This window comes from Perna viridis, chromosome 8, assembly GCF_037379345.1.
Source record: "Perna viridis isolate PV_CMFRI_1.1 ecotype Kerala chromosome 8, ASM3737934v1, whole genome shotgun sequence".
Classification (NCBI taxonomy): Eukaryota; Metazoa; Mollusca; class Bivalvia; order Mytilida; family Mytilidae; genus Perna; species Perna viridis.
Genome location: NC_142452.1, coordinates 25,725,645 through 25,750,676, shown reverse-complemented (window position 1 = coordinate 25,750,676; position 25,032 = coordinate 25,725,645). Strand labels below are relative to the sequence as shown.

The window sequence follows — 25,032 nt, the reverse complement described above, 5'->3', positions numbered from 1 at the left end:
AACATTAAATTATGCTAATTTTCAATTCTTATTGTATGTAAAATTTTATATTTTAATATTTATATATTCATAATTTCTTTTTTCTATATTTTACATCGTTGCTATTGCTTTAGTGTGTGTGTGTGTGTGTGTGTGTGTGTGTGTGTGTGTGTGTGCCCTTTTTTGATGCTTCGGGTTTTTTTATTATGCCGGTATTTGACAGTAATTTATTCAATTTTATTATTCTTAAGGGATTTTAATACTTTATTCATGTTTTTTTGTTTTAAAAAAATATTGGGAAAAATCATTATGTTATCTTACAAATTAAATTGTACTTTCAGTTTACGTATCATCTGGATCCATATATGCAGTAGTTTCTACCGTTTTCTTGTCATTGGGATCAGTGACATCGCCTATAATTGATTTTACGGTGATCTTTGTTAAAGTAAATCTGTGTCTAAACTTAATAAACTTAAAATTGTAATAATGATAATGAAGTTTTAAACAAGAAAACAAATTTAAAAAATAAGCAAGGTTCTAAAACTATTCTCTAAATGGATAAGGAAAATTAGTTAGAAAAACATTTTTAGTTGTTTCTTTGTTTCCTTTTTGTTTTGTTTTGTTTTTGTTTGTTTTGTTTTGTTTTGTTTTTTGGGGTTTTTTTGTTTTTGTTTGTTTTTGTTTGTTTGTTTGTTTGTTTTGTTTTGTTTTTTTTTTCAAATAATCATACACTTACTTTCCATTGTATTTTGCAAACCAGACATATAGCGGTGTTTTTCGTCCCATGATGTATAAAAAATTCTACCTGCAAACCAAAGTAGCTTTCTCAGCCTTTTAAACTTTTTCCTGAAAAAAAGGCAAAAACATTGTATCTAACAGTATTCATAATACAACATGAAGAACTTTTATATATATTTTGCATATCATTTTGTAGACTAATTAATTTTTGGGCGATTTTTGCCCATTTAAATCTTTCTTTAGCAATGTTTTTAAATAGAGTGAGGGCATACCTTTTTGTAGGTTTAAACTGCTCTTGAACACAGTAGCTATATTTAAAAGGTGAAGGGTTGTGATTACGTCAAGGTAAAACTATTTAACTCTGCTGCATTGTTGCGTCTGTCCGAAATCAGGAATCTGACTTCTGCATGTATTGTTTCGTTTTCACTCCCAGATTACCTTTATGTTGTTGGACTATATGTGTGCAACTATTTCGGTGCACCTGTGTACAATGTTGTTTTAGGTTCAGCTGCAGCCTACCCTGTAGTGTGAGGGTTTCCTCGTCATCCATTAAAGAACTAGGGGTGGCCTTGAGTTGACTTTTTTTAGGGGGTGGGGGGGGGGCTTGTGTCTCTGATATATTCATCATATCTCTTTATACATCATTGCTCTTTTAATATGATATTTTTTTATTCCATGTTTTTTCTGTGCTGTAGATAATATATACAATATGTTATTGTAGTCTACATTATAGTGGTGGGGTTCCGCCCAGAGTGCAGGACATACCTTAGACTCTAACATTGTTAATTACGGTTTAGCCTAAACTTGAGCAATATTTGACATATTTAAGACTGTTCGTCCTTTGGGTTAAAACAATAAGTTCAAGAAGTTTAGTGTGTCTATGAGCTAGCTCATTTCAAATCCGACTCAGCGGATCGGGGTAGATCAAACCAGAGTTTATTTGATTAAGCGTTATTGTCATTAAATATCTGATATAGAACATCCCATACAGTTTTTTTTTTTTTTTTATTTATATGACTAAATTTGAAAGTAAGCACTAGTATGCAATTTGAGAAATTCACACAGCCATATATTGTAGAATTAATAGACCAATGCATTTGAACCGCATAATCTGAAAATTTGGAACCATTTTGAAAAGTTTTTGGAAAAGAAAAAAAAAGTACTAAAATTTAAGTTATAACATAGCCCATAGAGAGTAAATGATGTTTTAGATGAACACAAAGGCTACATGTATAACTTTATGTATTAAGTTATAATGCAAATAGTTGCTTCAATAATGTCATAAATTTATAATATCTAATATTGTCTTCATTCTTCCTAAATACGTAACCTGTGAGTCAAATAAACAACCTTCGGACATATCAACATAAAACTTTTCTTTTGAAGAACTCATTAGACTGTTAATAACGAACTTTGTTTTGAATGCATTCTCACTCCAAAGATCGATGCATTCTTACCAATAATAATGAACATAGAGCTACATGAAGACGACTTTCGCCATTGATACACAGACGAATGTTATAGCGGTAATCAAAAGAATATAATCCAGGGACAGTAACCAGACATTGAAAACAGATATACACAACAAATAACATAAAATAACTAAAATCATACATACAAAGTAACAAAAGCAAATGAGCAACTCGGACACTATAAACTGGGAGCATGGACCAGATGCATCGGTAGGGTAAGCGTCCTCTGCTTTTCTAGAATCACCCGCCGAGTTGCTCATAAAAATTCAAGTCTGGGGTAGACAAACAAGGAAAGGAAAACTATGACCCGTTGAATAAATCCGTTTTCATTGTGCAGATGGATACACCGCAACGATCCACGAGTTCATGGTGACGACCATAAAACGTCTTTGGGGATGACTTCAATCTTGTAGCAACATAACCCTGTTCCAGAAGCCTATTTGTTAGAGTTCTAGCGCGATACAAAAAAAGTCTGCTTAGTTTCGGCAAGCTCTGGCATAATGTATCAGTTGTGATATGAACACGCCATACGCTGGTGCTGAAGGGATGTGGAGAAAGAATTAACAAGATCTGATTTTTACGTGAATTTGAATGATATTTCGATAGTATTTAGAACGGCAAAAAATTGACAGGGATTGGGAGATAACTTTTACTCTATTTTGCTACTTTTAATCTTTTTTTAACCTTTGTTCTTCTAACCACATATACAACTTGTTTAATTTTCTTCGCACAACCTAACTGACACTAATCGGGTAGACTAGAGCTGAATTTGTGGCTATTTTATATAATTAAATTGTGTATCATAAAATTCATTCCAATTATGGCTCTTATGAAGAACTGCAGATGGTATGCCAATTATATACATGATTAGCCATAGTATAATTCGATAATTTAGTTTACACTTATGTTTCGAGTGGCATCTGATGATTTACTGATTTGCGATTAAAAATTAATTATTAGTGACATATTAAAATGTTCACTTTTGAAGACATTCATCTGCAAGGGGAATATTTCTTGAATTTAGCATATGTAGTGAATATGATGGTTTGATTGAGAAAAATTAAACTTTCTGCTTGTAAGAATATGATGATTTTATAATTTTTATTTGACACAAAATTCGCTGACATTATTTTGGTAGCGTATTCCCGGGCGGATACAGATTTTGTTTTAAGACACTTCTTCTTCATAGTTTTTAATGAGGAAACTTGGGCAGCTAGAAGGTAGCTAGTATGGCATAGTCTGATTTTGCAGCGCTGCAAAATATGTAACATTTATAACAGCGAAAATCAAAAGGAGACCCAGTTGTTTTACAAGGAGGGTCCAGACTATCTTTGGCTCACTTTTATTATTATTTTTTAAATTCAAATGACAATTGTAAAAATGAGATAATCCAAGATCACAACAAAAATGATATTTCCAAAAACATTTAGACATTCGGTTTTATCATTTTCCAATCAAGGTAAGACCTTTTTTCACTTCGATCAATGCACGTAGGACATCCAAAATTCCATTTACCATATTGATCTATCATATTAGCCAATCGGATTTTAGCATTCATGATCACGAAAGAATTTGTAACGGGAAAAATCTTGCAAGTTAAAAAGGTAATATGAATGAACATTAGATTGTTCTGAAATGCTTCATGCTGTGTCTGAATAGAACAATTTGTATGCCTTATTATAATAAGATATATTATCCAACTACGTAAGATGACTTAAACACGCGCATTTCTACAATGAATATTTATTCAATGTTTTCTTGCCGAGTGTAAAAAATAAACAAAAAATTAGTAAAACTTACTTCAATCTTGAAATTCGAGAGTTAATCACATGTTATTCCAAAGTCTTAATGGGAGACACAATTAAATGCATGACCTAAATCTTAATAATAAGTTGATACCGTTTATGAATGTCATGGTCGGTCCTAAACATTCCGTATTTTCTACTTTTCGGGTTTTAATTTATGAATATTGAATATATTGCTGAAAAGGAATAAATACTATTATTGCAAGATGGAATTCACACTTAAGTCTTGTAACTAAGTTGATATAAAATCATTTGGTCTGAATTAATAAACAAGCTGCTGGACCTTGACTGTGTAAATGTGTAATATAAATACATGTATTTTCTTTCTACTTTTGACATTAATTTTTAAACACTCACCAAAAAGAATAATAATTCCATATAAGCTATGATATTCCTGTGTACTGAATGCAAGCAACCATCAGCTCTATATCACGATTAATATGCATTGTCATTCACATCAAAAATTATTTTCACTGCGGTATTAGCTACTCCGGCGATGAAAGATATATATATATTCAGTTTTATCTTGGACTTGGCTCGATAATGGATCGGACTAGTGTTCAGTAATTTTGTTGTGACCGTTATCAATCTTGTGCATTATAAACTGAAAAAAATATACCCTAAGTTCTTCTTTAATTTGTTATACTTTTTAATTTGATTACTGTAATATATATGGAGTGACATGAATAACTTGAGCTCCCTTTTAAACTGTTTTGTTAACTCTACCCATTTATACAGTTTCAATACAGATTTTCATATTGCAAGGTGAAAGAATACCTACTCATAAATAGCACACTATGTTTAACTATCTACATAATCAAACAAGCCTTAAATATATGTATTATAAAAATCGTTAATTGATATTAATTTTTTTAAATATGAAATCATTATTGTGCCAGTACAATCCTTATCAAAGTTCGTTCCATTTTGCTATTGGTCCAATCATAGATGTATGACAACTAATCATCAATTGCAAAAATAGGAACCGATATTAATATGAATAACGTCAGTACTTCAACGGCACACATTAACAATAACTCACTGGTATAAGTAATATGTAATGTAACTACACTGAGTTCTTTCAAGTTGTTCAGAAACATTCCGATATCAAAGTGTTATTTTACCTGATGTTTGAACGTACTAGTAAGCAACTGTCGTATATAAATGACTACACAACAAAATCATTTTCTTTTATAGAGACTTTGTGTAATGCGAATATAACAAATAATATAATTAGAATTTTTTAATTTATCAATATCAGTTTTGTTTTATGAATGTGAATGTTGTTAGACAAAATTAAACATACATGCAATCTTAATGACTAATATATTTTATTGTGCACGCTTGTATTCTTACGCCAAAAGCAACATTTGCGTAAATTTATAGATAACAACCTGCTCTGGCCCTTCAGCCCTAATAGTAAAGGAATAGATTGTTAAATTTAGTAAATTTATTGACCGAAATGGTATTTTTAACTACTGAATGTATAGCAACGTCCAAAATTCCATGGATGTTTCTAATTCTATAATCATAATGACTTCATTGTATATGGCCTTGTAGTTTTATTTAAACAAGAGTTATGTTCATAATTGGCCCAGAACAAACTGGAAAAGGTTTCATTATCATATACAAAGAGTTTACAGTACAGATCAGATGACAAAACTGAACATATTTATTTACTCAAAGCGGACTAAAAGAATGTTATGGTTTTGTGTCTCTAAAGAGAGATAAATTGTATACATTTATGGCTTTAATGTGCAATGACTCCCATACTGCACAGTACACATGTAGATTGAAGTTAAAATGTAAAAGATTTTTTTAATAAAGGTAGAAGTATCTATATACAGAGGAAGACCGTCCAACTTAACAGTCTTACCTAGTAACATAATGGAGTTTGCTACGGCTTTTTTCTTTTTTTTTTTTTTTTTTTTTTTTTTTTTTTTTTTTTTTTTTTTTTTTTTGTAATCAAGAAAGATATGAAAACATTCTTTCAAACTTTCCTTCATTTCAGCTAACAGTAAATGCAAGTCAATACAAGATTTATTGATAGCTTCAGACATAGTAGGTGTATAAGAGGACAAAATAAATAAGACAAATGCAACAAGCAATACACATAACAGTCAATATCATAAAATATATGAATACAAACAAATTCAAATTTATATCTTAACACATTCACTTACATATGATATTGGCATTTAAAAAAGCACATACCCTTTTGTATAATTTAGCATATTTTGGGCTTGATCTATTAGGTTTCTTGCAATAGTGCCATTTTAATTGAAAACCGTGCCTAGATATGTATACGACACTACTATTTCCATATTTTTGTAATATATTTGAATTTGAAAATGTTGTTTACACTTACTTTAACTGAGGACAACAACTTTTGTCTTTTCACTTCCATTCGTTACAGTTATTAGCAAACACATTCAATGCTTTTTGCATATCTTCCTTTATTTCTGATATTGTAAGTTTACCAAATTGTGTCAAATGCTTTTTGAAAGTCAACAACTGTACGACATAGTTTTTTACCTTTTGAAAAATATAAAGCTTAAAGAGAGTGTAACACAAAAATGTTGTCAAAAGTAGAATAACCCTTTAGAAATCCAATCTGATAAGAGCTCAATCTCATTAAAAAAACTGCAAGTCTTTCAAACTGGCTGAGAAGGTTTTCTTTAAGCTTGACTTTAGTGTCATTCCTCTATAAATATTCAGGTCCGATACCAATCTTTGTTCTTATAAATAGGTACAATAATACCTTGTGATCAAAGCTATAGTACAATACCTGTATCGAGTACTAAATTATTTGTTAAGTATACAGGGGTTAGCTCCAAAACGGTGTTTTTAAGATACTTTAAGAAAGTCATCAACTCCACGGGCTTTGCCATATTTTAGATTTCTAATAGTTTTAACTATCTCGTCCTCAGTGATTGGACCATTAAGGAATTCATTCAATTCACGTAGTAAGTTGTTAACAAAACTTTAAAAATCAAAAGTTTCATTTTCATCCATGTCTTCTTTCTCGTTTAGTTCTAGGAAAAATCGTACAATGTATCTACAGAAATATCGTTTTTGTCTTTTTCATTATTTTTCTGTTTTTCATTTTTTTTAAACTACATCGCTCTCTGACTTTGTGGAATTTCTTCCTTTATTCTCTTTATATTTATCACTAAATCAAGGTTGATTGTTGTCCTTAACCTTCCGGATTGTTTTACTTCTATCCATGAGAAATTTGCCTGCTTAATTTGGTAACCAGTGGAATATTTTTAATAAATAATAAGGCTGACATTTAAGTATGAATAATCAAAATTAGATATATTCATAAGTTGACTTTTATATACCTCGTTTTCTGGGGTAAACCAAATTTTTCAAAATGTTGCTTTCTCTATACAATTAATGCTGTAATCTAGGGCATTCACGAAGTTATTTATGTGTTTGTTTTTCTTTAACCCACCCCCTCCAAAAAAAAAAAAGATTTCATGCAGTACATTTGTTGTAATGAAAACATACTTAAATAATCCAATCCTTCTTATATAGGTATAGGTTATCACTTGTTACCAAGGTAGAATAAAAAGCTTCGTCGAGCGCAGCATGATACAACCGCAGTGCTCAAATCCTCAACAGTTGGGGCAAGTTTAGACACAGTATTAGTTTTTGGAACACTTAAGCATAGGGACTTGCAATTCATTATGGACAAAACTGTTTTGGACAGTATATTGCACAAAATGTTTAATTCAATCAAAACATTTCAAAAATATCCCATACAGTTTTTGAGTTATAAAGGGTCAAAGGGGCCTAACCCCCAAAAAATTGACTCTTTCATTTTTGGTCTATCTCAGATCTGATTGAAAAACGCAAGCAGGGGTTTTTATGAGGAATCCGATAAAAACATTTCGAAATTAGGCCAAATATTAAACAAAGTAAAAGGATTTTTCCTTCAGTGGTTAATAAAATCACATCCAAACTTCAGAACAATCAGTCTACCACAAGCAAAGTTATCGCATGGAAACAAAGTGTCCCCAGACGAGGACTTAAAGTGCACCAAAACATTATACGACCGCATATTTTTTGCGGCCTTACAATAATTGGTAGTAAAGCTCACTAAGAACAACCGATCCCAAACCCAGAAAGTTTATGATCTTAATATGTGGTCATATTACAAAAAAAGTTGCACAGACTTGAGTCTGCAATCCAATCCCGCAATAGGCATACATGTATTTACACAGTATATAGAACTTCCGTCAAAATCGAACAGAAAAGTTGTACAGAAGAACGGACACCATGTTCACTATATACACACTGCCCTCAAAGCATGGGATACATAAGTCCTAAACGACACATACAAAACTTTGGTTCAAATGAACTAATAAACACATTAACATAATTCTGCAAAAATAGGAATAATTCTGCGTAGTTTTTGTACCACAGATGATACATGTACTTATTTTTTTTTCATTTGAAACCATTGGTTTTTCCAAAAATGTCTTTTGACGTAAGTACATCAAGAAGACCATCTTTTCTTTACGACCATATATATGTTTGTTTGTTTGTTTGTTGGGGTTTAACGTCCGAGCAGCAATATTTCAGCTATATTCAGACGATGAACATGAAGTGGATGATAAAATGAACATGAAATGATGAAACAAAAAAGGGATGGGACACAAGGGCAACAGGGTCGACAAATTTAGATTACCACCAGAAAAAGGGAGGGATGGGTAGGGTCGGGCAATTTAGCCTCCTGTGGCGGAGCGCAAAGGTTCCTACTCGTATCGAATACCCCAGCAGGGTTCTTTAACGTGCGAGGAACGTGGCATCTTTCCCAACACGGTGCACCACTATGGTTTGCGGTCAGGTTTTCCGTATTATAGCTTGACAACCCCAGCATGTAACACGCCAGGGGTACCCCATTCCACCATCTGGGGCACACATCCCAGTTGCTCTGTGGGCAGAGCGCCTAGCCCCTGGCTAGGTTTCTGAGCACTATTTAGTCGCTTTTTACGACAAGCTTAGCGCTGCTGCAGGCCTATTCTTTTGACACCCGGACCTGCACGGGGCACGACCATATAGCTTAAACCTGACCGAGCAATGTTCTCTGCTGTTGTCATTTTCATTACACCACTGGCAATAAGGGGATGAAAACTTGGCAGGGTCTTAGATTTTGCCTTGAAGAAGTTTTCCCGTATCAGATGACTATTTGTTTGATATGAGTACTTTAACAGAAGTTATTTTTGCTGCAATAAGTATTTTGTCTTCAGCATAATCTGCATTATACATTTCCTTACAAAATGTTGTGCTAGATTAGGTTGACCGTATTTTCCTATTTTAAGAACGTGTGATCTAAATAAAGCTCATAAGTCTACAAGTCCTATCACAGTCTCTGTAAAATTATCAAACATTCTACAATTATAAACAGCTGCTGACAAAACTCGAAAATCTAAACTTTTCTTCTTTTGAAAAGATAAGCAAGGAGACCATGATAAAAACATAATACGAAAACACACACTAGACCAAGAATAAGTAATTGGAAATATTGAATAACCAAAATAAGACCATGAGTCACGAAGATCGAAAAACACTTAGATTTAACAAGTGCGCCAAACGAGAACTCGTTTTGCGCACGGGTCTTGACACGAGAATAATTGGGTTTTTCACGATCATTAATTGATTATGTTATTTATCACATAGATTTTCCGCATAATTGACTTCTATTTTCAAAATAAAATTTAAAGTTTTATTATCAGTGGAATGAAATTCGTGATGTGAATCTTTGACGGAGGAAAGTCTGAAAGTGCATGAAATTACCTAATTTATTTCTCATATAAATATTGAATTTAATTACACAGAGAACACCCGATAAATCACTGCTATTCATATGTGAAACACACGAAAGACCATGAATAACAAATTAACTGAAAGAATACGCACAAAATCTGATGAATAAACGATACACGGACGTCACTTAAATATTGATCAGGTGCATCGGTAGGGTAAGAACTACCTAGTCGTTTTGATATGATGTCAAATCCAAGTTAAAAGGAAATGTATGTACGACAGTGTGATCAAATATGTTCTCATGGTAAAATGACAACATCATAACAAGTCCATATAATGTCAAAATTGTGATGACTATATTCTTAAACTAGCTTAATCCTTTTCAAAAAACGCCTGTGTGTTATGCCATTTTGATCAAACGTTTTCATCAATTGCCAGCTTCTAGAAGTAAACATCTTTACTGATAAAATGATCTCGACAAGCAAGTTTCAAAATCATTCAGTGTGCTCAATTTTTGTAGTATTCCCACAAAGAACACATACGAAACATAAGCATGACTTTTGTGTTATAACTTCACTAAACAGCCCGTTTTCACAATAGTGACTATATGCATTCAAAAACCACTAGTCCACCCTGTAGGTGAAGTGAACTTAGATATCTGTACCAGACTGATAAAAATAGTAGACAAGTAAAATAATACGTTATGGTCATGTTACTCTTACCTCATTTTTGAATTTTAAATTTATTGAGTGTGTGTAAGGAAATAAATAAAAATGATTATGATTTAAAAGTCTTATGTTAGAGGACCAGAACGAATGACCAATCGAACAGACCTTGCTATATACTACACGTTAAGCCGGAACTTTCATGACTGTGCTAGTTGACAGAAGCAACAACACGTAGGAAGGCATGCCTTCCCAGTCAGACATGTTATTCTGACTCTGAGTCAACCTGTTGTCACTCTAGTTTAAAGTCTTTGGTGTGACCCGGCCGAGGTCTCCCGTACTCAAGGCGAGCACCCTATCATGAAACTACCGAGGCAGTTGGGGGGGGGGGGAATTAACTACGCTAAATCGACAACCATATATGTAATTCTCTGACATTTGATAAATTCACAATCACAATTAGGAATATAGTTCCTTTAAATTATCATCTTTTTCGTCGACTTGAAACAGGAATTCTGAAAAAAATAATAAAATGACGACATAAACATGCATAGTTATATAGTTGTTCGTTATAAAGACTCATTAAATGGTTTCGAGGGAGCTGCGGCTACAAAAGATGTATAGCCTAAAATGTACTATTTAAATGCAAGCCAAATGTTTGGTAATGGAAACCAATTAGCCTTGACATTAAAAAATAGAAAAAAATAAATATTTGAATTTACTGATGTACTTTTAAAAAAGCTCAAATAATTACCCAACAAAAATCAAAATACATGGAATTCGTGCAGAACATCATAACTTAACTAAGTTTTATGAGAACAGGTTTTGAAATAGACAAGATTAACAAAATCGTGGCAGACGGACAGACAGAATGATGAAAATTCTTATCAATATACAACCCGTCTTTGTAGCCGGTATAAAGATACATGTATACAATGCAGGCATTATAGTAAATGTATGATTGTATATACCCCATCACATCCTCCAGGTTTTGTGCAGACGGTAAACTGACACTGGAATTTAATAAACACGTCCCCCTCCATTCGGAAGGCTTTAAAGAATGGACTGTAGGCAATATTGCCGTCTGTCACAAATCCATAATCTTTCGGAAATATCCTTCCATCACCGCATCTAAAATTCATTACAAATAAATTTATAGTTTCCGTTTCAAAATCTATGAAGTGCTCTGTTTTCTATAGAGATATCGAGTCGCACCAACAGGCATTGGACAGGAATGTTTTTCTTTAAAATGAGCAATAAGAAAAAAAACAAGCAAAGAATTATGAAGTAATGGTTTGCGACTTTCAAGAGAATGTTCTGTAAAAGCTTTGATTGATATCTGCTTAAAAATATTTCGTATTGCAGTGCAGTTAAAAACTAGCGCCCGATGTGAAAAAAAAAAACATCGAACACCTCTGATACGCTCACGCTCCAATTTGCGTAAAAAGTACATCCAACACTACTTCCGGCGTAAAACGCTAGTTATATACTCATGCCCCCGATGTGAAAAAAAGCAACACATCGTTTGTACTCGATTGCCCTTATTTACTCACGCCGGGATGTATAAAAAAATCAAACACACCGTTCGTACTACACTACAGCTATACACTCGCGCTTCGATGGGTAAAAATACGTCAAGCACCCTTTCGAACACTACAGTTAAATGGACTCACCCTCCGATGAGTAAATCATAAGACGATTTTTCATCGTAACTCAGTGCCTTACAGCTGAATGCCCTCGGCGCAGTTTCATTAACGGTAACTGAAAAAAGGTATAAGCAATTTAGCACAAGTACTTCGAAATGCTAAATATGTCATAAATATTTGATATGTGACTGCTAATAGCCATGAAATGAACCACACTTTGAAAACGTGCACCGATTATAACAAAAGGTTGTTCTAAACCTCGAAGACTGTGCTTATTCATCTGTAAGAGCAGACTTAGCTAAGCTGTCATTCTTCAATTGATATTTTTTTTTATTTTGTTTAAGTTTCTTACTTCTTTATTAGTATTTGCATCTGCAGAGTGAACTCTGCATTCTATGATTTTTGAATTAATGACACTTTTCACCAATTTGATTTCTTATTTACAGCAACACAAGCACTGGACATTCGTGTTTCTAGATGTATGGTCTGTCTATCTGACTGACTTAAACAATAATCGATCACCAAACATACCATCTAATACACCCTTCAAACGCACAGGTTTACCGATTGGGATACGTTGCCCAGTTAAACTTTTCTTATGGTAATCGATGACATCCAGAAACAATGTAGTAGTCATGTTATCGCCCATAATCTGTGGAAGACTGAGTGCTGGGAAACCACTGAAATATGTACAATACAGGTCCGTTACGATAATTAGATAAATACTATGAATCATATTTAATAGTTTACGTTTTATTGCATACAATTAAAACAACAAAAATATGGCATCTAATGGGACATGTACACTCTGCAAATAGGAAATGGAAAACCCTGCACGTTGTATATCAGATTTGTTTAATATGGTATTACTTTTATTCAAGTTTACAAATATTATCTGAAATTATCAAAGCAGAGATCCACTATTCAGCCTCCATGTATATAGCTGAATAAACTTAGTACAGAGAAATGCGTGGAGATGAGTTCATGGGGCCAAAAACATATTTGTCTTGTTTCCTGCTCCTAACAAAAAAGGATCGGTAAATAGGAAAATTCTTTTATTTTTCAACAGCATTTTACATTGAATTAATGGTCTTGAGCGGAGCTTCAGTAAAAAAAGCTGTAATTTTTTTTGGGGGGTAGCACAAAATATAGGGTTGGTGGGACAGCAGGAAACAGACATATTATATTTTAGGCAAAAGAAAACCACTCTGAAAGCCATATCATTGTGCAAGTACATAACCAACCGGTAACTCAACTTGTTTTTAAAGATTGCCCATGTAGAACTCGACAGACCCTATGATATGGACGACTACGAGTAAAAATATCCCCATTTTGAATTTGATCCAATGTAATGTTAAACTGTTGATGATGTCAGAGAGAACAAGGATTTTTCTGTTCAAAGTCGATGAATATGAATATATGTTCAAAATACTATATTAAAAACAAATCAACATTCTTTTCTCTTTATTTTAAAATTTTTATTGCTTTCTATCTCGTCTCATGACTGTATGAATTCAAAAGAATGGGAACTCTTACTCCCATTCAATAAGCATAGAAAGTGGTTAGAGTAAAGACTGTAACATCTTATCGACTATAACCACGTAGATACAAATTGATGCTAACTATTTCTTAAGTAGCGACCAAAATCAAACCTATATTCTGATTACTTAGCATCACACTGATGTACCTGAAAGTAGCAAACAAAGAACAAATCAGTTTTTGACTTGAATGTTTTCAACGGATCAACATTAATTCAAGGACGAGACTAACAATCCAAACTGAAATACCTGTCATCAATAGTCTTTTCGGTAACTTCATCCATTTCGTCGCCAAATGAACAAGTCATTGAGAAAACATCTTCATAGTTTAAAATTAGCGTGCCATTTACCAACGACGCAACTTCAATGTTTATGTTGAATACTTCGACACCGAGCCCGTGCGTTCTCTAAAAAGGTTAAACACAGGCAACTTTAATTTCTATGTTGAATACTTCAATACCAAATATGTGCGTTCTGTAAAATCTTAAAACAGGGGTAACTTTAATTTCTATGTTGAATACTTCAATAACAAATCCATGCGTTTTCTAATAAACGTAAAGAGGGGTGTCATCAAACAGCAGTATTGTCAAAGACTGGTGAATTTGCCTTACGTCGCTTAGATTATTTGATATCAAAGGAACCTTACAATGCACGGATATTATGGACAGTACAAGAGCTAGATCACTAGTATTTTAAAGAATCACTTTGAGCAATGCTGTGGGTGTAAAATATAAGGTTCAAAAACACATCTGTAAACAATTCATTACGAAAATATTTCACTGCTCGCGTGATTATATTTCAATAAACGACATGATACACCATTTTTAAGTTTAAAAGTCCCGTAAATTCAGTAAGATTGGCACTTACTGCACGAGAGCGTAGCGCCTAGTACAGCGATGTTACAAAAAAATGCACATACATTTTCTAACATTTAATTACCATGAATTGACATCCAACATCTTCGGGGCCCCCAGGATAGCTAACTTCGATGTAACTTCGGAATTCATCTATCTTTATCAACTCCTTCTCGGTACGGTTACTACAGAAAGCGACGGCTTGCACATAATCTACATCAGTGAGGAACGTCACATTGGCTATTTCTGATGTATTTTCCCCACAGACTATGTCCACTGCAATTTAAAGAGTTTCTTATGAATCGTGTAAGAACACAAGTCCAGTTTGAAGCTTGCAGGATAGAGCAGTCAACGACGACTTATGAATATCCCCAGAAACAACAGCGGAATTTGTGTTCCACGATGCTCGGTGGGTATGAGAAGGAGTTATGTTTTTATTTGTTTGTTCTATTTTACTATGCGTCTTCCCTATTTGTATTTCTTTAATTCGATATTCCGTATGCAATATCTTGTACAGGTGTTATAAAAATCAAGTTATAAAGCGGTGTAATGCTGGTCTACGGAGGAGACAATCGGAACTACTCGGCCATTGAAGCTTTTACGCTTAATAACCATTAGTGTCATGAAAAAGTTTGAGAAGTTCTGACAGCGGAGGAGTTTATTTTGTACTATGTTAGACCAGAGACTTATAATTATTTTAATTGCAGGTCTATGTTTAGACATACCGGTACCCACCTTCTGGTGGAGACAAAAGTCCAAAATTAAAGATTACAATTTTTCAAAAGTAGGCACAAATGCAATGCAAATACACTCTTTTAATTGATATATTTAAAGAGAGAATATATTGTCTAGGAATAACGTAGTTCCAATTGCCTAAATCAAAGCTATATATTATAATGGAAATTATTGGCCTATAACACTGTGCTATATGGCAAAAATTAGACGGTACTCACAGTGTAAGGTTACCCCATCATTTATTAAGCAGCCAATCTGGAAGGGAAATTGTAAACATGTTTGAAAACAAACAACAAGGTCGTATGCATGTTCTCAACACGATCAATATAGTGACAGAGGTACATTACCATGATCATTGCTAGAGGAGGGGCTATGATAGTGAAGCGGCGGATCCAGAAATACCGAATGGAAGCGCTGCGGTATGCGCGCCCTTTTTTTGTCCGCCTATGAAGTTATGTCCACAAACGCACTGATTTAGATCTCGATGGAAGTATATTTTTGTATGTTAAATGAGTTACCATCGTTAAATAAAGAACTAATGATGATTTGGGGTTATTACGGTCTTGACTATCCTCACGGATCTCGCACGACCGCCCCTTACAGTGATTCTGTTAGTAAATGTCTGTTGGTTGCGGAGCCCAGCCTTCGGGATACCCGACCGAAGAACTCAGTCAGAGTATGTCCTACTAGCGGCTGGGCTGCTATGTTGACACTCTGGCCTACTCCAAGACCCCACGTGGGTCCGAGAGCGTTTCCCCACTGTTTGGGAGTACGTCTACGTGAAGAGTGAAAAGAACTAATGATTATCATTATTTTTTATAAGTGGATTGACAACCAATTGACGTCTACATGTTTGAAAAAGTATTCACGCACAATTAAGTGTATTCACGTACATTTTGTATTTAACAAAGTGGTAAATAAAGACGTGTAGCTAATTAATGTACTACCGTATCAACCCTGAAACATTAATCTAGTATACCGTATCAACCCTGAAACATCAAGTAAATAAACAGGTTGGGAACAGGTCTTCAAAATATAGTAAACTCCATAACTATCTACTTTTATAATGGATAACAATCTCAACAAAGGCAAAGTAGTGCCCCAAATGGTGGGACTCGTCTCCAACCTATTTATATCTAATCGACCAATATTGACCGTGAAAAGCCATGGTTGCTATATATATGTATTTTCTGAATCTGTCTAATAAAAGTATATTTATAATATTCAATGATTCAAGTTTGACCCTATACCCTTTGAAATAAATTGTTCGCTACATCATTCCTCGTGCTCAATCTACCCATCGCTTACCTGTGTGTATAAGTAGAAACCGATTAAAATCTGAAACCAAGGATAAACAGTCTGAAAAAAAAAATGAAAAAATTGAATCTAAATGTTATGACAACATTTCGAACCCTTATATATATTTGCTGTTTTTAATAACTGAATGGACATTAATTCCATTATAAATATAACAGCACATGTGATAAAACAAAAACAAATACGTTAATGTTACCCATTTTCCACTATTTTGAATTTGGTGATGACATTTTTTTTATTTTTAAAGCCTGTTAAAGAATTGTGGTAATTGGAAGTGAACACGTTTCAATTTATTTACAGTAATTACTTTACCCTCCTGTTATGCGTAGTCATTTTGAATTCAGGAGCTTTGTACAGTAACCTTTCAAAGATTAATAGTGTGTTCTCGATTACCAAAACCAAAGGTACAATCGAGTACATGCGCAAAAACAGAAGGTGCACTCGTTCGGCTTTATAGATGGACTATCATATGACAAACGAAGGATAACTCGCGCTTCAATTGTCTGGTCTTTGTCCCTGGATTACATTCTTTTGATTACCGCTATAACTTTGGTTCCATTGATTACTCTTTCAATTGATTTATATATATATACAGAAAGTCATAATGGGATATATACGTATGCTTCAGAATGGGGTGGGTGAACGGTTTGAAAAAAAAAAAACATCTTGCCAATTATACAGCAGCGGACCCAGCGGATTCTGAGGTGTGGTTCCCCCGTCTTTTGTTGAAAAATTTCGTTAATTTTGTGAAAAAGTGCTAGCGGTGAACATATAATTTTCAGCATGGAATTTCCTTTCTCGTTTTACATATTTTGGATAACTTTTTGTAGATTCAATTTTAGATAAGGTTCCGATCGGCTACCTTTTCCCTATGAAATCGCATATTTGTGTATTCTGTAAATACTAGACATGCTCGCAGACATGCAATTTGAACGTGTCATCTGAGAAATAAATATAGAATTCATAAGTTTCAAAGGAGCCCCTGCAGGTTCGGGTGTTAAAGGAATAGGCCTGCAACAGTGTTAAGCTTGTTGTAAAAGGCGAGTAAAGAGTGCTCAGAACCCTAGCCGGGGGCTAGTGCGCCCTGCCTACAAAGCAACTGGGTTGTGTGTCCTAGGTGGTGGAATGGGGTACCCCTCGCGTGTTACATGCTGGGGTCGTCTGGATATAATACGAAAAACCTGACCGCAAGCCATAGTGGTGCACCGTGTTGGGAAAGATGCGGCGTTCCTTGCCCGTTAAAGAACCCTGCTGTGGTATTCGAAAGGAGTGGGAACCTTCGCGCTCCGCCACTGGAGGCTAATTGCCCGATCCTACTAATCCCTCCCTTTTTCTTGTGGCAATAAAAAATTGTCGACCCTTTTTTTCATTTTATCATCATTTAATGTTCATTTTATTAATCATTTCATGTTCATCGGCTGAATATAGCTGAAATATTGCTGCTCGGGCGTTAAACCCCAACAATCAACCAATCAATCAATCAATCATAAGTTTCAAAGCTGTTTGTCTATACTACATGTCTACGATTGAAAATTGTTTGAGAGGGAAAACATAGGCACGTACATCTAAACTTGTTGTCCTATCTGTCGCTATTATAAGAACAGTAGTCTGATTATGTGTGGTACTTGGTATCTACTTGGTATAACATTTGATTTTAAATTGAACTTTACTAGCCATATCTCTAATATATGTAAAAAGGCATCACAACAATTAAATGTATTAAAAAGAATTGGAAATCATTTAAGTAAATTTTGTAAACTTACAATATATTATTCTTTTATACTGGCAAATTTCAACTGTTGTCCATTAGTATGGCATTTTTGTAATTAAAGCTGTACAAAAAGTTAGAAAAGATTCGAGAAAGGGCTTTACGCTTTATTTATAATGATGAAAAAAGTACATATGAAGAGTTGTTAATGAAGTCTAAGATGCCATCCTTAAGAATTAGACGATTGAGATGTTTAGCTATACATGTATATAAAATAATAAACAAACTTACTCCTGTATACTTACACGATATGATAACTGTAAAGAAAGTTCTTACTCTTTTAGGTATACAAACTTGGTGAACATACCAAGAGTAAACACAACCAGGTATTGCCTGCACTCTGTCAGCTATGGGGCAGCTAAACTGAACTTCCAAATGAATTAAGAGGGGACATGAGCCTTGATCAATTTAAAAGTTTGATAAATAAGTGGGAGGGGAAGGGGTGTTCTTGTTCCTTCTGTTAATAGTTTGGCTTACCCAACTGACAGATGCAACATCATCTCCTTAAAATTTTCAATTTATTATTTTAATCTTGCTGGCATGTTAATTTTTATGCTTTTAGCTGCTTAGTAACATCTACTTTCAAATTTAGTCTGCATTGCTTTTGTTATAGTGCTTTTTATGTGCTTGATTACTTGCATGTCATTTATAATTTGTATGTCATGTTGATTTCAGTTAATATGTATGTCATGTGTTTTATTTATACCGATTTTAAAAGCTCTACAGAGCTTATGGTTATTGTTTGATATACATATCGACTTTAAATAAAGTTTACTTGACTTCGACTTGTGTGGGTTATGCGTCATTATCCATGAATCTGCAGGCGCGTAGCTGAGGCCAAATTGAAGTGTAGGCAAAATTACGGCAGGGGGTCTGGGGCGGAGCCCTGGTAGGGGGTCCAGGGGCGAAGCCCCCCTCGAAGCTCCGCGGATATAGCGTTTTAGAGCATCATATATGCCTCTCCTGGATGTATTTTATCTAAAAAAAAAAAAGGCAAAATTAAGTGCAGGCAAAGGCTTTTTTGCCTAACGGCAGCTACGCGCCTGATCTGTAAATAGAGAAGGTGATGGTTTAATTTTTGTTTCTCTTAAGTAAGACCCCAAGTTAGTTCAAAATATTTTAATATATATTTGAAGGAGTTCCAATTTTATATTCAAATGATTCACAATATTCAAGTGAATTATGATTCGTTGTACAATTGTATCATTTGACTATGACGTCATCGAAACAAATCTATTTTTAGCAAAAAATACCATTGGGAAACCCTGTAAAACGTGGTGTTTAAAAACCCTTACATTGGTTTGAAATGAGTAAATCTTTTATTTTATTCAAAAAGAAAAAGACACCAATGCTATTTTATGTACTATATGCTGTTTTTCATCAAATGATAGAAGCTGATGCAATATAAATTGTCCATGACATTGGAAATATTTTACTAAAAATAGATATATAAAGTTACTGCGCTGATTCTACTTTCAGAATTAGTTGTGAAGTTTTTATTTTGTCGACAATATAATGAGATTACATAGATCAAAACGTCTTATTCGTTTATATTAACTCTTTTATAATGCATTTATTCCATTCTCAATGAACATGAACTCAACACAGAACTATTTTGGCGATAGAAGATGTTTCTAGGCGTTCGAGAACTTCCGGGAATTATCCAATGTGGACATAAAATAGCAACATGTTTACCACTAACTCAATCATTTTAAACCGAGAAAGCAGAAAGGTAAAGTTTTAGAATTATTCAAAATGTATGGACTAAGCAAACTAACATTCAGTGTCGGTATATTAAATAATAATAGTGGAAAGGAGACAATTATTTCAAACACAACGGACTTTCATTTTGGCGGATATTGGTTGGATTGTGAACACGGACTTGATAATTCAGTTGACAGAAGAGAAGTTGACTTTTCATTGGAAAAATACTACTTCGCCAACACTCCTCCAGCTTTTAAAGGCCGGTATCATTGTTCGAAAAGCTATACGGTTGAATCTGTCAAATAACTTTTTAACGTTATGCCATATGGGAAGCGCCATGACGTTTCGCACGTAACACGGGTACCAATTCAAAGACTTGATAGTACGGGTGAAATTTCGTCAGATAGTCCTAGTATGCTTGAAGTTGGATCAAGACTCAACACTGATTCAACGTTGAACTGGAGTGGAGTAAATTTGAAAACGATGCTGGGCAAAAAATCTTTGAACTCACTTCAAAATAATATGTCTGCTAATGACAGTTCTTGTTCATATACTCTTATTAAAGACTTAATGAACATGAAACCAGTTGAAACCTCAAACTCAATGGTTGATAGCCAGAAAAGAAGCAATTTTTCAGTGAAAGACAATAAATTCAAACAAGCACCCATAAGTTGGAATCCAGTAATGCCCACGACATTCCATCCAGCTGTCATGGCTTCAACATTCGTGCCAGGTGTACCAAAAGCATCAAGTAATTCTGTAAATATGTCGCATCATTCGTACATTCCAAAAATGACATATTGTAACTTAAATAGGTGCTATCAAAATAAATTCAGACAAAAGTTCTTTAAAGGAATTTCTAGCAATAGTCAGTGTGGATCTAATAAAAGAATGGTCAGCCATAACTATCTGAAGAATACCTGTGATAAAACAATGAAAGAAAATACCTCTACAGACAAAAGTTGTGCTTCTAGTCCTAAAAACACCATAATCCAGACTGAACTTCCAAAAGAAAGTATGGCAGGGGAAGAAAAGGTGCTGGATGGATTTAATTTGTATGCAGAAAGTTCAGAGGGTAATTCTGATTCTCATGATATTCTGCCAGTGGTTAATCACTGGTCAGATTTGTGTTCTGACAATGAAGATGATGAAAAACTTTCACAAGCTGTGCCTGATTGCTGGGAAGAACAAGAGGAAAATGAACTAGAAAATAATTTTACAAAGCACATTAACAATGAACATGCTGTTCATTTACAAAATGACAAGCAAGTTAAAAGTGAGTCCATAATTGCACAAGTTGAAGGGCAGAACTTGAAAAATGATTCATTTGTTGAACCTTCCAGTGGTAATCAGAATTGTGAATCCTATGTTGCTCAAATTCACACACCAAAAAAGGAAGATGAAGATCAGAAAAGTGACATTGCTTACTGTGATATAACAATGGTAGCTGATGAGGATTCAAGAACTGAATCATGTGCAAATTCTGTGGACAGTGCACATTTTCAGATTAAAATAAATTCTTTTCAACCTCAGAGCAAAAGTGGAACTACTGACTGTCAGGATAATGAGACAAATGAAAAAGACAAATCATTCATTTTATTTATTAGAAAAGACAATAAGAAGAAGAGCAAAAGAAGGCGACGCCCTAAGCCCAAAAAATGTGAAGAAAATTCAGATTCAGAAGAACATCAGGCTGAAACTTCACCACCTAAGTGCCAAAATTCTGCAATTGCATTCATGCTTGGCTTAAGTCCAGAGAATGACAACAAACATTCCAGCAAACCCTTTTTTATATCATTCAACGAGTCAGCTGATTTTAGTGACTTCTCTGAAGGTGATGATGAAACTTTTGATGATGGAAATTACTCAGATTCTGAAATGGCAGATGAATTTGACATGCCTTTAAATCTTAGTGTTATTTGTCCTATAAAACAACTTCAAGATGAAGAATGCTCTAAAGAACTGAAAGAAGTCAACCTACGATGGCAAATCCAGATTAGTCGGAAACCTTCCACTTGTAGCCTTCACAGAGAAAAGTCAGACCAAATTATAAAGAAGGTAAGTCGGTCATACTTGAAATTTGAATTTACATTATTGTGGTTTTCGCTGTATCATGCACTGTACAATGTACATGTCATAACTTGGGCATTGCATAGGTTAGACTCCCTTGTAAAATACAAACAGTGTGATAGGTTCATGTACAATGTACATTGTACCAAGTAAGAAACATACCATAATGGGGACGAAAAATTTAGTATTTTATACCATAAAGATAGAGAAGAACTTTTATTTGGTAAAAAAAATGGTTATTTCATGACATTTAGGGTAGTGAGAGAAGTAAAGAATTCCCAAAGATTATGAGTGGTGATTGTGAGAAGATCAAAACTTTTTTTTTTATCATTTCTAATTTAAAAAAACGTTTTGGCAGAGAAAAATTTGATAGGAATGAGACAAGTTCGATAGGGGTATGTCTGAATTGTCTGAATATCATCATGTTCATTTTTTGTTGTACATGTACCACTAAAAATGCAATAAACTACTGATTTTAACATTCTTACGTATATTTGCGTGAAGATTTAAAACATTCGGTTGTTAAAGTTAACTAAAACAAAAGATCTATTATCTTTGCAAGCATTAGAGTTTGAGATTATTATATGTACATTTTATATACATTTATATGCATTTATGTAAATGTATGGTCATGATGGTACTGTCAAAAAAGGAGAATATCCAGAAAACAATAAAAACTTCATTTTTGTAAAAAATGTTAAACAGGAAAGCATCAGTCATCATATTATTACAGAAAAGACCAAGACCCATTTAACAACTGTAGGAAAAGCTTTGCAAAATTCATGTTATGATCATCAGATGTACACAATACAGTGTACTGGGTACATGCAGTTCCTGCAAGAACATTGTGCAATGTTTAAATATTTAAAATTTTATTTTTCAGGTTCATTTTGCTGAAGAAAGTAACCTTACAGAAGTCTTCATAGAAACAGACTGGGCGGAGGAATATCAAGAAGCCAGAAAAGGTCAATGGTACCAGTATGGACTAGATCGTGAGAGGTTCCAGAAACGTATATCAGAAGTCGAAAAAATTCTTGCTCCAGTATTATCTGCAGAACACAGATTAAAGGTGTATGAAAGATTGACAGAGCGTTAAAATTTGATACGGAATATTATTTTAACATACAATGTACAATAGTCAGTTTTTGTGATGAAAAAATGCAATATCTTTATGCAGTCATGATTGTTGATGTTAATTTCATAAACTGTAATTTTACTCTAAATATAGTGTTGGCATTTGAACATATCTGAAAACTTAGCAGTAATGATACAAGTTAGTAATACAACTTACGTTTTCGATTTTTTTAATTTAGTAAATGTTCTTAATTTGTTTTTTTTGGGGGGTAGGGAGTAGTGTTTATGTTAAATGTATAATAATTACATGTACATGTATTTTAAAAAGCAAGTTTAAAACACACTGATTCAGTCTGCATACATGTACATGTAAGTTTTCTGAATAATTAAGCTGTTCAAAAACTTGGTTTTCAGTATATATATACACTACTTTCACTTGATGTTTTTTTTTCATTCTCCACTGTGGAGGTGAGATGTCTCCAACCAATTACAATGGAGTCACCATTTCAACATATATTTGTAATTCTTCCAATTACTAACAAAGATGCATATACAACTAGCATTTTGGTTAGGTACAGAAAAATATTGAAATGAATCTATTTTATCTTGATTTTTACTGAAGGAGACACAATGGAGGCAAAGAAATGACTCCATGGTAGAGAGTAAAGTTCTAGTTACAGGTTGATTGAAATTTGTCAGTTTATTTGTTGCTTCATGCAATGCTTGTAATAATGTTAGTGACTTGCATTAGTCTGTAGATTTGATATTCAGAAGTTGTGATATTCACTCAGTTTTATGTACATGTATTTCGTGGTACACTATGTCTATGCATGTACATGTGTGGATACTCTAGTATTCAATGATATTCTCTATTTTTTTCCATTATTTCAGATTCTTGATGATAAAAATCCATGAATACATTCCTCATAATTATTAATGCAGTTTCATAACCTTTTCTTAAAGCAACTTCAAATTTGGTGGAAATTAATGAGGAAGATATTAGGGAGATTGTACAAAACTAAAAATTTAAACTGACAGTTGTTGGTACATAAAGTTTTGTTAACAGGAAAGAAAATATTACTGTGTTCAATTAGAATTTGGAAATTTATGTTAACATTTGGTTATTTGAAGTATTACCTTTTTGAGGGTAAAACATTTACAAGGATTTCAACACTACTGTTAGTTATTTCAATGAATGCAGAAATTTTTTAATTGATAGTATTTTATTTTTGTGAAAGTATGCATTAAGTCACGTTAAAATAAAGCTACAGTTCAGCTTGATATAATATAACCATGATTGCATCATGTAAGCAGTCTATTTTTAGCAATTATTGTCCTACTGTGGTTAATCAGTTTAAAAGTACATGTTGATCCTTCAAATGAATCAATAATTTTATCATTTCATTCTGTGGTTTCACAATTCAATTTTTAAAAGAAAAAAATTGAGATTTTGTGGTTTTCCGAAAAACCTGATAAATTGCTGGTATATATAGTAAATTGACAAATTTTGTTTATTTAAATCAAAATTTTATATCAAAACATATTTTGATGAGATGTTTTACACACATGTATTACATGACAGTTGCAAAAAGTATGTGATGGTTGTGTAAAATGCCAAATAATTTTTAACCAATAGACACTTAAATAATCTTAGAAATGACAGTGTGAAAGTATTTGGAGTTTTAATTTTACATGTAGACAGTTTTATGACACATTTTTTTTTGTTTAATACAATATAGGTCCCATTACAACAAAAGCGGCATTTTATTTTTATGCATTGCAATATTCCTATTGTAATATTGCTACGAGTAGCTGTTGAATTTTTGTTATCATGCACATTATCAAATAAAACAGAACATAAAATTGCATAGCTTTTATTTTTACTCCCACAC

The 25,032-nt window shown here is 33.5% G+C and overlaps 2 protein-coding genes and 1 pseudogene across 2 annotated transcripts; 1 reads left to right on the top strand and 2 right to left on the bottom strand.

Moving 5' to 3' along the window:
* Positions 1-805: 805 nt before the first annotated feature.
* LOC148609987 (uncharacterized) lies at positions 806-9,483 on the bottom strand (annotated as a pseudogene).
* A 1,367-nt stretch (positions 9,484-10,850) lies between these two features.
* On the bottom strand, positions 10,851-16,922 carry LOC148609986 (vitelline envelope sperm lysin receptor-like). The gene is made up of 9 exons (XM_088541117.1): positions 16,837-16,922; positions 16,516-16,566; positions 15,426-15,462; positions 14,558-14,748; positions 13,868-14,025; positions 12,612-12,760; positions 12,108-12,195; positions 11,406-11,565; positions 10,851-10,949 (listed from the first exon to the last, which is right to left on the bottom strand). The coding sequence occupies exons 1-9, from the start codon at positions 16,855-16,857 to the stop codon at positions 10,911-10,913; spliced, it is 894 nt and encodes a 297-aa protein (XP_088397243.1). The 5' UTR covers positions 16,858-16,922; the 3' UTR covers positions 10,851-10,910.
* Positions 16,923-19,566: 2,644 nt separating this feature from the next.
* On the top strand, positions 19,567-25,006 carry LOC148609985 (uncharacterized). The gene is made up of 2 exons (XM_088541718.1): positions 19,567-22,054; positions 22,950-25,006. The coding sequence occupies exons 1-2, from the start codon at positions 20,315-20,317 to the stop codon at positions 23,160-23,162; spliced, it is 1,953 nt and encodes a 650-aa protein (XP_088397844.1). The 5' UTR covers positions 19,567-20,314; the 3' UTR covers positions 23,163-25,006.
* The last annotated feature ends 26 nt before the right edge of the window (positions 25,007-25,032 follow it).